Source organism: Pelecanus crispus, chromosome 1 (genome assembly GCF_030463565.1).
Source record: "Pelecanus crispus isolate bPelCri1 chromosome 1, bPelCri1.pri, whole genome shotgun sequence".
In the NCBI taxonomy this organism is placed as follows: Eukaryota; Metazoa; Chordata; class Aves; order Pelecaniformes; family Pelecanidae; genus Pelecanus; species Pelecanus crispus.
This window is the reverse complement of record NC_134643.1, coordinates 62,177,235-62,192,953: the sequence shown is the minus strand read 5'-3', so window position 1 is coordinate 62,192,953 and position 15,719 is coordinate 62,177,235. Positions and strand designations below refer to the sequence as shown.

At 39.0% G+C, this 15,719-nt stretch overlaps 1 protein-coding gene across 1 annotated transcript in view; it reads left to right on the top strand.

Moving 5' to 3' along the window:
- RFX4 (regulatory factor X4) overlaps positions 1–15,719 on the top strand; it is a 98,755-nt gene that overhangs the window by 18,649 nt on the left and 64,387 nt on the right. The window contains exons 2-4 of the mRNA XM_075705850.1: positions 667–753; positions 9,071–9,131; positions 14,604–14,727. Of these exons, the coding sequence (XP_075561965.1) occupies positions 667–753; positions 9,071–9,131; positions 14,604–14,727 (272 nt within the window). The remainder of the gene's footprint in view (positions 1–666; positions 754–9,070; positions 9,132–14,603; positions 14,728–15,719) is intronic.

The window sequence follows — 15,719 nt, the reverse complement described above, 5'->3', positions numbered from 1 at the left end:
AATAAATTGGAAGTGAGAAAGAGGGAGGACAGGAGTGGTTGAGTACCCATCGTGGAGTGACAAGGTTCGAGTAGCTGAGAGGCTGCTGACTCGCTACGTTGGACCCGTACCAGCCTGGAAAAGATCTCGGTAGGGCCTGGGACTCCACCAGGGTGAATGGGGTCATAGGGCTGGACTTCAGAGAGCACAGTTTGAGCCCCTCTGTAACAAAAATTCACATGAATGATTGATTTTACACACATGAAGAGTTCTTTCCAGTGGAAAACCAGTGGAAATGCTTGAGTACCTAAGTCTTTGCCAGACAAAAACTTAGAAATTAATGCAATTTATGTGTTTCAGTTGCCCACGAGATAATGAGGTTTTTTAATGTCTCATGTGATGGGGAGGGGAGAGAATATCCTGAGGAGTTTTGTTATGTGCATGGAAGTGTTTCAGCCTCTGTCATTTGAAAACAAACAAACAAAAATTGAAACTAAAAAGCAACAGCTGAGTTTGAAAGCAAGAAAGGATTTTCTTGCTAAATAACCTCAGTCTAACCATGTTTTAACAGAAATGCTACAGAACACGATCTGTTGAAAACCGGTGCTTTATTTAGTTTTATATGTCGGAAGTTTATTTTTTATGCAAAGACAAACACGAAAAAAGAGTATCTTTGTTCTTTTGCAGAGAGTTGGATTGAACGATGTCTCAATGAAAGTGAAAACAAACGTTATTCCAGTCACACCTCTCTGGGGAATGTTTCTAACGATGAAAGTAAGTAACTTGTCATTTATTTAAAATGAGAGTGAACATGTCCAAGTGTTAATTTCCTGCTATATGTTGCTACATCTTGGTGATATTTTTAGTACTCCGTAGTTTGAAGAGTCAACCCACTTGATACATCCAATAGTTTTATTAATTTTTTTTTTTCTGGAATATTTGCTCTTTTGCATTATTTAAAAGGAAGTAATACTATCTAATAGTTAAAACACCCAGAAGAATTTGTGTGTCACTGAGTAAAGGTTGGATGACCTCTAAAATGTGCTGTTAGTGTTAGCTCATGAGTAAAACCATCTGTTTTGCTTTTCACTCGTGAACACCATGCAGTTGAAATACAGGAAAAAATTGTGCTGTTTTTCAATACTACTATATCAAATCATGCATACAAAATCTTTATTTTAAGAATTAAACAATCATCAGATTTAAAAAAATCACATATTAAATCATGATGTTGCTTCATATTTAGTCATAGACGTGGGACAATTATAAATTAGCTGATTCTAAAATAGCTATTTTTTCTTATCTCTTCTAGTTATGGTAATTTTAGATCTTGATTTTTAACAACAGCAGGTAACTAAAAGACCTCAGAATACCTTAAAATAACCTAATTGTTTCTTTTTAAAATTGTAAGACAATTTTTAGTTTATCATTTAGTTTTCCCTGTTTATGCAATTTCTGTTCTACTTAATTCGCCTAAAGCAAAATACTCTTCACGTTAGTTTTCCTCTCTGTATTTCATATGTTAGATCATGTTACAGGATATTAATGCAGACTGAACTCTTTAATTCAGAAAGACTCACATTTTTATAATATTCAAGCACATAAGTTTAGAAAATGTATTTTTAATCACTTCTTAATTGCTGAATGTCCCTTTTACATTTTTTGCATTTTAAGGGAACTACTTTATTTTGATGTCAGTAAAATTACATGCCTTGCAGCACAGTGTTTTAGTGGATCACAGAATTTGCTATATGGGACCCTACTCCTGTTTGTCCAGGGTTCTCTTTTGAGGCAATATCTCTTCTGAAGGACAAAGAAGGTGTTACAAACATGGTATTTATTCATGACTTCCAAGCTAGGGACAGTGGATAAGAATCCTTAAAGACAGACAATAAAACTTGGACAGGTTTGGGGTTTTTGGTTTTTAAAAATTAAGGAATTAGAAATTAGTTTCTCTTTAAAAATAAAATTGCAGTGAATTGTAGTGAAAAACAAAAAACATCTGCTTGTTAATTTACATTTTACAAGAACCTGTGAGACTTACGAAATTCATTTCACTCTGATGCTACTGAGAAAGTGATGGAAAGAATTTGTAACGAATGAGATATGACTTCAGACTCTTAATAGGTTCAGAATTCAGGATTGAACCCTATTGACTTTAGTGAGTTTTCCTCAGACTCGCAGTTCAAGACAGTATTGTCAGGGGAATTACTGAGCACCACTAACTATATTAAAAAAAATTATGTCATAATTATAAGTGTCCTTCTATGTTCCGTTCTAGATCTGTTACCCTAAACAGGTTGTAGCAAAACCAGTGGTATTTTGTTACGTGTGCTTTCAGTTTAAATATGAGCATGAGAAAACTTCCACATACCTAGGGACAGTAAGAAGTAGACCTGTGTGGGTTCACAAGAGCAGGTATTTCAGACGATGGCATTGAGAAGATAGGATGGTTGCTCGTTCTGTTTTCTGGTACTGGAATTAAGGGGCAGGAGATGATAACGAAAGGCGGCAAATTTAGAACTGATAAAACAAATATATAAATGAATTTATTCCACAATTTGTGTGCAAGAAGACATTGTCACAGTATAAAATGAAACCCAAATGAGAGTGAAAGTTGGTTTCATCTAGCTTCCTTCTTAATAGCCAGTTCTTCCAGATGCTTCCTTTGCACAGATACCAGCATTTCTGCAGTGCAGATAAGAGAACTAATCCACTTAAAAAGTCATCCTTGTTTTGGGGGGTGAGGGGGAGGGGAGAAGGTGAAGAGGAAGGAGTAGGAAAGAAAAATAAGCCACTTGCCCAGCAGCAAGAAGACCAATAATCTGTGAAATCCAGAACAAACTGAAGTTTCACCTTAGAAATCATTGTACTATGTGCTCCTTTCCAGCCCTTGAGTTCTTTCTAACATTTCTCTAGTAGTGCCCGCACACCAACCAAGAAATTTCCAAACCATCGTGTCACTCTTTGTCCAGCCTCTGTCATACAATTACAACCAGCAGGAGGCAAAATGTTTTGAGAAAACCTATGTAACCCTATTTGAAATCTTCAGAACAGTGGTCAAATTGCTGTTGTCTCCAGTTTTCATCTGCAGCCAAAAGAAGGCATCATCCACCTTTCTCTTGACTACTTATTTTTTTTGTCTCTAAATACATTAGGTAGCTGTTGGCTGGACTCTACCAGAGAAAATGTGGCTTTGGTGTTGGGGTTTTTTTGGGGGCCTTGCATCCAGTGAAGACTATGAGAATTTGCACTGTAAACTGGTAATGTTCTTGCTCAGTATCATGCTTGCTCTTGTAACTATTTTTTCCTGGATGTTTTTAGAGTTCATAGGGTTTCAGGACACAAGAGTAATAGTTTTACTGGTCTCTTTTTCTATAGTTCAAGTATGCTACAGAACCATATTTCAGGCCCCAGGCCCCAGGGGTCCTTTGCAATCTTCTCTTCTCATCCAGACACCTCCAGGCCTCTTGAACCTGCATTACATTGTGAAGGGAAGCAATGACTCACAGCTGTGGATTCCCATGGTCTCGCTGCTTCTTGGGGCGCTTCTTACCCTCTTGGAACCTTTTATGACCTCTTCTAAAACACAGCTTTTACACTCTAATATAAAAATTCTAGGTAAATTTTATTTCCGTTTCCAGTTTTTTAAACATTTTTCCTTCCACCACTTCCACGCTCTACATGTTAGTCAAAAGATCCACAGGAAAAGGGAATGGTACAACCTCATCTCTAATAACTGAAAAAAAAAAACCCACAACATTTTCTGTGTACTTCGCACTGAGCCAGATTCTCCAAATTGAAATAGGGGTCTAGAAGAATACAATTCAAGGATTATGAAAGTTTCAACTTCAGTTCCCTGGGGAAGGAGTCATGACATTACATGATGAAGTGGAAGGGTCACTTGTCCAAATTTTTTTACATATTTAGAAATGTGAATGTGTAGACAGTTCATCTGAGATAAAAGAAAAGATTCAGACTACTTTTTCAATTCAAAAGCAGTGTTCTAAATCTGTGTTCAAACTGGCTGAAATGGAAGATTTATCCAATAGTTTCTTATTTTGTTTGAACTAAACCTCTTATTCTTCCAATGAAAAAAAAAGTTTTAAAAAAAGCTACATGATTTCATTGGCATTTTCCTTGTGGAAAATTCCTCCCTGTTTCAATCATACCTACTCAATTAGAACTATGCTCCCATGTTTCTCAGAGGTTTTTAAAAAATCCCGCTATTTTAAAAGCATGGAATACATGCTAATGAGCCTGAATCTTATTTATGGCTACATGTAAGTAAGAGACAAGGTAGCTTCTTACTATCACTTAATTTTAGCTAAGGGCAAATCACTTTTGAGAACAGTCAAAACCTGGATTGCAGGGGCTACAGAGGAAGAGGCCATTTCTCTGAAAGGTGTGGAGCTACCTGAACAAAGGGAAGGATGTTATCTATATAAAGCTACTAATAACACATTAGCTCCTCAGAGGTTCTCTGAGACACACAGAGGCAGCACTGGAAAGTACAGGACTCTTCTATTATGTCCGCAGTGGAAAGCAGAGCTTTAACTCCACTTTAGTTACGACAAACAGGCTAACATCAACATTTTAGAAAAAGGTGTGCTAATGCAGGGTCTTCACTATGTGAATGTTCCGCTTACTGTGTTTCAGGCAGCATGCTTAAAGAGGTGCGGAGCATAGCTCCTATTGTCTCCATATCTTGCTCCAAGAAGCAAGAAATCCCTCGAGCTGTACCTAAAATGAAACAGCAGAGTTAGAGGGTACTACTGAGAGTTCAGGGAAAGCCACAAACATATGCACAAGGTACAAACAGAACTCTACTCTGGTGGCTTTGAAACAGAATTTTGAAAGGAGAAAGATGGAGCTGTTAGCAAAGAAACTTCCATAGAGTTTGGGAAGAAAAAGATTCTCTGATATCTCTGGGAGCCAAGAAGTATTATTTTTCTAGTTTGAATATCTTTGCAGGCCTCTTCTGTGCTGAGTTTTACTTACAACTGTCTAAGCTATTACCTGCTTTCAGCTTGGGATGAGTACCAGGTTTCCCACCTAACCAGGTGCCTTGAAGATACCTTTCCTTGGAATGCTGGTAGTCTTCCTACTGGTGGTGGAGTGAACACGTTAGATCTGCTCCTAGCAAACATTTCTCCCTGAGGTGCTGTACAACTGCCATATGTATGAACCCCTGCAGCTGTGCATCAGGAGCAGCATTTTACCTCATGACTTCAAGTCCTTTTGCATTTGTCACAGAAGAATTGCCAGTTCTCTTCTTTGGCAGTGCCTTGAAGCAAGATTTCTTTTCAGTGTCTTTATTTCCTTTCTTTACAGACTAGATTGGGTTTTAAAAGTATTGAATTTTAGAAGGTATGGGTTCATTTTTAATCTACAGTGTTGTTCTGATGGGCACTGATAAAATGACAGGACAAAAAGTAAGGGAAAACAGCATTCTTTACCTCTTTCGTGCTGTACAAACAGATCTGGGATCAGAGCTGAGTCAAGAGTTACACAAAACATTCCCTGCTCAATAGGGAAGCCATTAAGTACCCTGCTACCAACTAAAATATAAGGAATAGGGATATTTATTATTTTCTGCTAGTCAATTATCTGATCAGATTATATTGTTAAACTATACAAGATAGAATGAAGTGCTGGTATATGTAATACTGAAAGTTTGTATTTCTAGGTCCCCTCCATTCCTACACCATCTGCAATTCTTTCCATCTATTTCATTAAAAAGTGAAAGTTTTCTGAAAATAAATATTTAGGCAGCACCTGGTGAAAATGAGAAACATTTTGGCTGACATTTGGTCCATTGGCAAAAAAAAACCCCACACAACAAAAAGAAGTTCTGTTTTCTTGTACAGAGACTTGATTTTGGGGGAGACAAGCACTAACTCTGTGAAAAATGTAGCTTTGTTGAAAATCCCATTGTTCAATGGGTAATATTTTGATGGAAAATGGTGCTTAAAGAATTTTTTTTAATAAGTTCAAAGTCCATCTTTCTCCTTCTTGGTTTTAAGGGACAGTTAGTGGATGATGCTGAAGAGTCTTGAAGAAGGATCCCCAGGAAGCAGACATACCTGAGGAGGGAGATTTAAATTGTAGTCTGTGATCTTATTGTTAGTTTGTGTTGTTAAAACAAATCCTTACATGGGAGGAGCTGAGTATGGCTGGCTTGTAGCATGTCTGAGGGCAGGTTAGGTAAAGCACCTGCTCACAGGTGCTCATATTAATGTGAATGAAAAACAGCTGGGGGAGGGATGGAGGGGATGTAAAGACTCTAATGTTGTGTAATTTAGATATTGGCTTGATGTCTGATAGAGTGCCACATATCCAGGGGAAAATTAAGACTAGATAGCACAAGTGGAAGTCACTGAATAACAGACCTTTGAATACTAGCCCCTTTAAATCAAGAAAGATAATAAAAAGTTTTATTCTGAGGAGGGGGGAATAGTACCTCTTGGTTTCACAGGCAAAGGTTTAGGATTTGTGCACCTTAATTAGATGAGGGGTTATTTAGAACAGTGGCTTTCAGCCTTTCCAATTCGCAATTTCCAGCAAGGCAGAAACGAACTGTATACTGAACATAAACCACTGGATGGTAGGCTTTGACACTGACGTAGAAAATACTGATTAAGAAAATGGATGACTTTCACCTGGGGAGCAGTAACCTTAATTTGAAGAAGACGACAGTGGGGTGCAGGAGGAGGACTGGGCCCCCACATGCTGCTGATACCTGAAGGCAGCAGCTTTGGTGGTTGTACCTCGCTGTGGCGTCTCCCTCCCCGCAACGGCAAAGGCCCGAATCCCCGCGGTCGGCAGAACGGCGCCGCAGTGCCCTGTGTGGCGGGTCCCTGTTGGCAAGGCCTGCGCACCCCCGTGCCTGCCAGCTGTAATTTTCATTACTAAAGCAGGGGAAAACTCCCCGCCCCAGCTGGCACTTTACCCCCTGCAACACTTTGCTGAGACGTGCTGTTTATAACTAGTCCCCTCTCACTTTTACCTCAGGAATGGTTGGGAGGCCACTGGCCGCTGGGCACCCACGGGGCCTTGGCAGGCTAGGCCAGCACGCTCGTGGGTGAAGGAAGCTGCAGCAGCCTCTGTGCCCCACGCCCGGGGAGCTGCCATAACTCCCTCTCAGCCCTGCTGCCTCTTTTTGCTTTGGCTGGGACAATGGGGAAGCCACAGCAGGACACAGGACTGGACCGGGCTCTGGTCAGGCCGCCTGCCTCTTGCCCCTCCAGGGCAACCACAAGGCTGTCCCTGCAGGGGCTCACTCGCCCTCCCAGCAGGCGCTCTCCCACCTCCGAGGTGGGCTCCCTTGTCCCATCACCTTAAAACCCATGAATCCCAACCCAGGAGTCTCTTCCCGCCTCAGAGCAGGGCAGACATGGCCGCCCTCTTCTCCCCGGGGAAGGCCGGAGTCAGGCGCGCTCTTAGGGTGTCTGTGCTGCCAGTTAAGGGTAGGAAGGGCAAACCAGTGGGTGCTGTGAGAGGCGACGGCCCTGACTATTTTATCCACCCAGTGGTTTAAATCCGTGCTGCAGAGCTCTGCCTCCCACTACGGAGAAGGCGGCGTTTGTCCCGCCGCCAGTGAGGCCGGGGGCTGTTGTTGAGCGTCAGCGGCCGGCGGCAGCCACGGCCGCTCAGCATTCAAGGCCTGTGTGCCGAAGGTTTGTTGCATGCCGACCGTTTGTTTAGGAAAAACAAATGAAAAACACAATTTAAAAGTGATTTGAAATGTGTATGTTGGTCCTATGCGCTGAATAAAAGCAGGCCCCTGAAAGGCAGGGAAGGAGTGTGCGGTCCAATAATTAGAGGCCTATTGTCATGCAGATGCAGAAGAGGGGCTGCTCGCAGTGTCTGCCGGTAACTGTAAATCTGGGTTTTCCTGATGTTCAGGGGACCGGCCTCGCAGGCTAAAGGAGGTTTGGTTAACACAACTTGCCCTATATGCAACGGAAGAAATATTGTGGTGCGAGGGCTGAAGACAGCGTTTTCCGAAGTGGGGTTTTATTTGTGTGCGCCGGTTCTTGGGACTGCGCAAGAGGCCTCCCAATGGGGTCCGATGTTCAGAGGAGATAGCCCGGCTCCCTTAAGATTCAGCATCCTAAAGGCTCACTTAAATAACTTCTAAAAGTTAATTGTATGAACAAATGAAACTTGCATGGTGTACAGGCACAGTGGTTTACCTCATTGTTTAGGTATCAAAGCCTGCTACACTTAATGCTTTCATCAGGCACAAAGTTGTTAAAATATCAAACTGTGTTTGATACAATGGTGTTTCCCAAAGAATACCCTTCTGGAGACACTGGTTGTGCTTCACCCTTAGCTTTCACTTAGGAACGTTTTATATGCTTCACAAATCACAATTTAATAGGAATTATTCTAGACATACTTTTAAATTTTTTTAAAGAGCTAATGTGAACTGGGAAAAATCCAGTATTTTAAACCAGTCTTGTTTTCGTTCTCTTTTTCTTTATCCATCTTTTATCCACATTTTTGGAAAGTCAGCAAACCAGAGAGTTACCTTGGAAACAGTTAATGAGGAATACTATCAGAAAAATTATCTGAAAAGAATTAAAGTATATTATAGAATGTTTTTACTTTCAATTTTTCTTGTTCAGAATTAATCTTTGTAAATTTGTAAACACCTAGTATATGTCATATGTTAGGATCACAACAGTGGATGACCTCCATTAGGTTAAATGCCTCATCGAATATAAAACTTGGGTAAGGCAACTGTTCCCTTAAAGGAGGTGAAAATGGTTTTATGTTCTGACATCCTGCTAGATGTCTAAGAGTAGCTTTTCCTTTTTCATATAAACTTATCCTTTCGAATGTCATTATTCCTATGCCCCACTCTGCTCCTGCTGTCAGTGATGTTTGCACGCTTTATTGCCTTAAGCAGCATCTACAGATGCTAGCTTAAGGAGTGTCATTATTTACATTTCCACAATTTAGCAAATATTTTGGGAACAGTTTGACACCTGAGAACATTTTTGATCGGATAATTCCTTACCAGTTTACAAATGCCTGAGCAATTCATACTGAGATTACATAGTATTTTTTTGTTTCTTAACAGATGAGGAAAAAGAAAATAATAGAGCATCGAAACCACACTCAACTCCAGCTACACTGCAATGGTAAGATGCCGTTTTAAAAAAAATCAAGAAAACCTGTTAGTGTTTTTTCTTATCCTTTTTCCAGCTGAAGTGAATAGAGGTGTTGGACATCTTATACAGTTCTAAAGATACTTTCACTGTATGTGTTTAATCTGCTTATTAGCATCCTGTACAGCATTTCTCAACAAATGTCTTACTCTTACGGGATTTGTTTGAACATAGGAAACCTCTGATACAGTTTAGATCTACTTGGCATATTTTTTTGCCACTTTGCCAGCTGGTGATTTGTCATCTTTGTTATATTTATTACAAAAAGAAAACTAGTAATGAGATTTTTTTTACAAGACTCACGTTTGTTTCAGTGTACGGTGAAGCCTGCCTTTACTGACTGTTTTACTGAAATGAGATCTCTGTAATTTAACATAGAAGACAACAAAAGAAAAGAGACAGTTTGAGGTTTGATTCATTTGCCAAAATCCCCTTGCAAATTTAGCGAGGGGAAAAAAGGAAGGGTAATTAGGAGGAAGAGAGAAAGAGAGGAGAAGAAAGTTTGTGAGTCAGTCTACTGTGCTACGAACGATGAACAAGTGCTGTTCACTGTGATTTACCGTGGTATTTTTGGCTGCATGTTCTGTAACATTACATATACTTCTGACATCTCTTTCTATAGGTTATCTCCTAGACTTTTGTTGACTTTTCCCTTAATTTAGGTTTTTAATTCTGGTTTAGCTTTCTTAATATTGTAAGCAATCAAGCATCTTTCAGGAAGTTCTTTGTATCCGGCAGAACAGAGCTCTGTTACAGAGAAGCCTTGGAGCATGCTTATCTGAAAACCCACACTCCTTAGCTTGTTTCAAGTCTTTTAAAGAAAGGTCTTTACTTCACCTGTAAGTACTTCTCATAGTTTTCTGGATGAAAAGATAGATTATTGGCAAAAATGTGGGGTTTTAGCAAAATGTTAGCAAAATTATTTTTCTGATTCTGTCAGTCTCTTGGGAGATCTAACTGAACAAACAGCAAAGAATAACTCATCCAGTGAATTTTACTCTTTTTCTCTGCCTGTGAAATTCTGTGATTCTTTGAAATATGCATAAAGAGGTTTATAGATTATTTCATCTGTATTTGCTCTTTAAAGTTGATCAGTTAAACTGTAGATTTTTAAAAAACCCCAAACCTGTCGGTTAATTTAGAATAAGTTGCTGCAAGTATTCAGTGTTCTGCCTTGAAGAAACTTGCAGACACTTCCAGTGCAAATACTGAGATGTGCAGATACAAATAAAGGCATTTCGTTCTGAGTTATTGCCTCTTCGTACCTATTTGTTTCACCGAAGTGCTGTTTTTCAGAAGTTCAAGAAAAGTGAATAAAGAAGGGGAGCGACTACAGACAGAGAGAAAATTTTAAAATAATAGTGAAATGTCGTAGATGTATTTTATTATTTTCTATTATTCACCCAAACAACTTCAACACAGTTCAAACAGGATAACAAAGAACTATCTAGCTAAAATAAAAGAGCAGGCAGGGCTTACCAGTCTCAAATTCAGAATAATGTTTATTTTGCAGTAGAGTCAGTTAAGAGTCTGATCCACAGGAGCAAATAACGTAGTAGCCAAGAAGGCAGAGTTAATTAGAACATGCCGACAATACTGTTCCCAACAGAAAACATGCAAATACTGTAAACAATCTTTTGCCAAATACTTTCAAGCTTCCTCAGTCATAAAGGTTAGTAAATCCCTAAACTCCTGGGACAGTGAGCCCTGCCGGAATGCAGTGTGCACACTAATGCTCATTCAGCAGTGTTTGCAGTAGAATCCTAGAATTTTGATTCTGAAAAGGCTGCTTACCTCATCTTCCCTTCCCCCTTGCTAGCATACTGGCTTACTACCTACCTGTCTGTTGTGTTATGTTTCTTACACATTTATGTAGGTCAGATATTCTCCCCTTTGAGTCTTTTGGAGCATCTGCAATTTTCTCCATTCAATTTTCCACTGAAAAATACATGAGGGAACAGAAAGCGAAGTTTTCAAGTTTAATTTCTTTAGCTGGTGTCAAACTGAACCATACGATTGGCTCGTTTAGTAATAGACCTGTAGGTAAAAGTTTCCCAGCTTAGTAGCCATACCATAGTTTTCTGGTGGTTTCCATATGCCTTTCAGCCTATGTACTGCAGCTTTGAATTGGTATTGCCTGGAGAAACTGTGCTACTGGGTTTGATACACTAAATAAAATTACAAGCTCAAAAGTTGTGGTTAAAGTGCTAAAGTAGTAAGCTTGCTTTGTGTGAAGATGTCGAGTTTCCACTGTTCTGGAAAAACAGACACATTAGCATCAGGTTATTTGTACTAGCAACCCGTGGGTTGGTAAACTATTGTGGTCAGCACTGTACAAATGCTGCTCTGAGCGCTTCCTGTAGGTTTAGCTTTACGTGTTTGACAGTTTTGCCTGCTTAGGCCTTAGACCAAGTTTTTGCACAGTGAAAAAAGGCAAAAGACTAAATTTACCTGAATACACACTGGGTAAGCATGTGTCCTATCCTCCTACTGCAATCTCTGGACCAGATTCAAGTGATGGAAGTGGTGGGGTAAAATTATTGACCAGATTTCACCATAAAGTACCAAACTTGCCTTGTTCTGGCAAATGGAAGCACCACGATTGTCTGCAGTGTCTGGTGTCTCCCAAGTTAAAGCTGGTCATGTTTCTACTGTTAGATGCTACTGTCATTTACAGCTAATGAGGGCAAGAGTGTGTTGGAGAACAGAAACAGAGGAAATGTCAGTAGCAAGGGAAAAGGAGGAAAGCAAGACATGAGGGAAATACGTACATTTTGCCACATGGTTCATATTGCCATCACCTTTATTAGTTATTTCTTGTCTGGCATCTTGCTGAAAAGACTGAACAACATCAATCCCATTAGGATCTGTCCTTAATGCTTATGCCTCTCCAAAGGCAGAGCACATTGAACGCTACAAATGAGGAGGAGGAAGTAGCTGAAGATGCCAGAAGCATGTCTGGATGACTGTCAGCCTGGCGAAATATCCTTTTCCTGGAAACAGGAATGATGTTTTTGTTTTGTTTCATTGATGACACAAAATGAAGTGAAAGGCCTGGCAAATGTGGCATTACTGCCAAATACATCATAATTGGGGAAACTGCACCAGCTTGAATTTAACTGTTAAGGCATGAATATACCAATACCTAGTATCCTGTGCTTACCCCGTGTTCCTGTGTTCATTATTATCTGTAAACCTATAGCTTACTAAACACTTAGCTCTAAAACATTCATGATTATTTCATTGGTGAACTGGTTGACCAAATTGTAAGTGTGAAACTTTATTTTACCTCAGTTTGGTGTGTGTGTGCATGTGTGTGTCTACTTCTCCAAACACGGAATTATTCAAAGCACAGGCAGTCCAATTCTGTGCAGTTTGGCAGCTTACAGTGTAGGTGCTCTGAATAATAACAGTATTGTGAAGCTAAAGTCAACAAAACTATTCTATTTTTTGCAACCTTCATAAAAAGAAGTAAAAAAGAGGAAGGTAAAGCACTGCTAGGTAATGGATTCTCCCCAGATTAGTAGTTCCAGAGAAATTGTTCTAGTGCATCAAAATTAATATGTTCTAGGATCCTTCAGGTGATTAGCAATGGTAACATCACAGTTGTTCTGTTGCTTTCATATCTAAAAACAAGTCTGTAACAGCACTATGTACCTGACTCTGCTATAGAATAATTTCATTTGATCTAGAAGTATATACGTATAAAGAGAAAAACAGTAATAGGGACAGATAGAATTGTCATTCCTGTGGAAGGATTAGGGGTTTTATTGCTATACTGTAGTGGTACAAAAGGTCTCATTGTGAACTCTTTGGATTTCACATGGCTTTATTAGGACATTTAAAATGTTATATATATATTATTTCTGATAATGATTTGTTAGGTAGAAGATTGAGTTCATTATATTTCTATAATACTGTAGAATGAAGCTGAATTCAAAATATGATAAAGTTGTTAAATAAAAGACAGGAAAATAAAAGAAGTGGAGCAAGATGGGTTTTTTGATCATTAAAAAAAAAGTTCAGGTATAATGGAGCATTGTTCAGTGTCAGACTAATGACTCTCTGTGAAAGAGAGGAGAAAAAGAGAAAAATTCATCAGATATGAACAGAAATAATTAACTGCTTTTCTTTCTGTCCTGTCTTGGTCACGGAAGCTGACATTCCAATTAGCAGCTATAGTATACAAACGAACTCTCCAGGTTTTGAAAGGAGGTTTTGTTAAAGCGCTATGAATTTGAGGAAAGATGCCATGATGATATTTCTGTAGAAACCAAGGAAGAATAGATGTTGCCCATACAAACTGATTCCATTCATCTAGCCGGATATCTTATTAAAATAGTTTGCAGTCACAAATGATCATGATAACTTAAATGGAAGGTAGGTAGGTCCTGAAAAAGGCAATGAAGGAGAGAAACTAGATATTTGGAAGGTGTTCTACAGCTATCAAATGACAGCGGGTTATTTACTGTAAAACTGGAGGTTTTCAAGAATGTAATAATTTTCTAATATTTTTAAGAGGAAGTTGCACCTACCTTCTTCTCCTAGTCAGCAAGGCAGACAAGCACACACGTAACTATATGCATATGAGCGACACCATGGATGACAAGATTCATTCTGGTTTAAAGTTAAGTGTGTATGTAAATACCTTTTGAACTTTGCTGGGTCAGCAATCATAAAAATGTCATTTCAAAGGAGTGTTTCTTCTAAGTTATAGATTTATAGTGACCCCAATTTCAGATTTTAAAGAAGAATCATATGCCTATTCATATATTTGATGCATAATTTAATATTTATAGTTGTGTGTTCGCATGTGTAAATAAATAATAATAGTTTCTACAAGGCAGAGGAGGAGGTTATTTCACTATTTTTATTCAGCACTGTATTCAGATCATGGACTCTTTTTTTCACTTTGTCCATAAAAAATAGCAATAAAACATTATATAGATATGATTTTGTGCACACTCTTGAGTATTTGCAAACAACTTGTACATCTGCTTCCTCCGGTATGGAATTTTGTGGCTGGACAGAGTTCTGTAAAGAATGAGAGAATGCTTGCCCTCAGTGAATGTTTGTTGTTTCGTAGTTGTACATGTATTTGTTTACTGCAGGATGCGTTTAGGGTATAACAGATTGCTAGTATATTTTTTCCTAAAAATAGCACTTTTGGAGCATGGTCAAAACCCAACATCCTTTTGTGCTAATCTCTGCCTGCCTGGGAACTCACAGCCTATGTTTTTGATAGCAAGCATGAACCAAATGAAACAAGTAAGCATTATGGAAGTGAATTGGAAGGAGCACTCACTTAGGAACAAAGCAGAGAAAATTCAGTAGACAAGCAGAAACCAGAATGTTTGGTCTTAAAGATGCAGCTTTGCATACTGTTTACGATACAGGACATCCAACATACTTGCAGTTCTCTCTGTTTGATATTTGCTTTTTAAGGCTGGAGGAGAACTATGAGATTGCAGAAGGTGTTTGCATTCCTCGAAGCGCTCTCTACATGCATTACTTGGACTTCTGTGAGAAAAACGACACGCAACCTGTTAATGCTGCCAGCTTTGGGAAGGTGAGTCTAACAGCAGTAAGATGCCTTGAGCTCTCACCTGTTTCAGGTGAGTTTGGATTATTGAAAAGAATTAAATCATTATTTACCATTAAGAGATAGAGGTATATGAATGGAATCTCTTATGCATTCAAGTTATTGGACAAATGCTAAGTTATTAAGTATTTAGAAGGTTGGAATAGTTTCTAATCATGACTCGGCTCCAGAATAGGCTAAATTTTTTTTATGACTTCGGCCCCCAGACTAGCTGACAGTGACGTGGTATACAATATTGGCAGCTGGGAAGTGAATACAAGCCAGTGTAAACACATCTGCATTGTGACCTGCACTGCTTTAACAAATACATATTTTTTAAAAAATAGAAGGGTAAAATATCAATCATTTAATTCTGGGTCCTGTCTATGCCATTCTTGTAAGCATGGTATGGAGATCCCTGAATTAACGATATCAGCCCACACTGGCAAATACACATAGTAGAGTACAATGCCTTCAGATATGAAAGTCCAGAAAGTGTCTGATGGCATTTGTGTGGCATTGCAGATGCAGGCTGCCAAGTTATCTTTGCACTGTGATTCCTTGTGTTTCTGCTTTCCACTCCAGTTCTAGTAAGAGCCACTGTGGTTGTCTCCAAACTCACAGTGGAGACACACTCTTAGCACAGATGCAGCTGTGCATTCTCCAGATGTGAGCAGCAAAGCTCTTATGCTATACATCACTAGCAGACGTTAATGGCTGGCTAGGATGCTACATAAAGTTCTTATTTTGGATTTGCTTGTCACGTGATGTTTTCCTCTCAGTGAAAAATAGGATGATATTTTTCTATTTTTAATTTTTTATTTAAAACTGAAATTTTACTATAGAATGTGTCACAGGCCTTTAAAGGTTGTAGTCTGTGAAAAAAACAAAGTGTAGAGTTTGCCACTGTTTTTGAAATGCTTGCAAGCATGAATCTGAAGCTGATTGTCCTGCAAGCTATTCTCTTCTAGTGTTTGCAA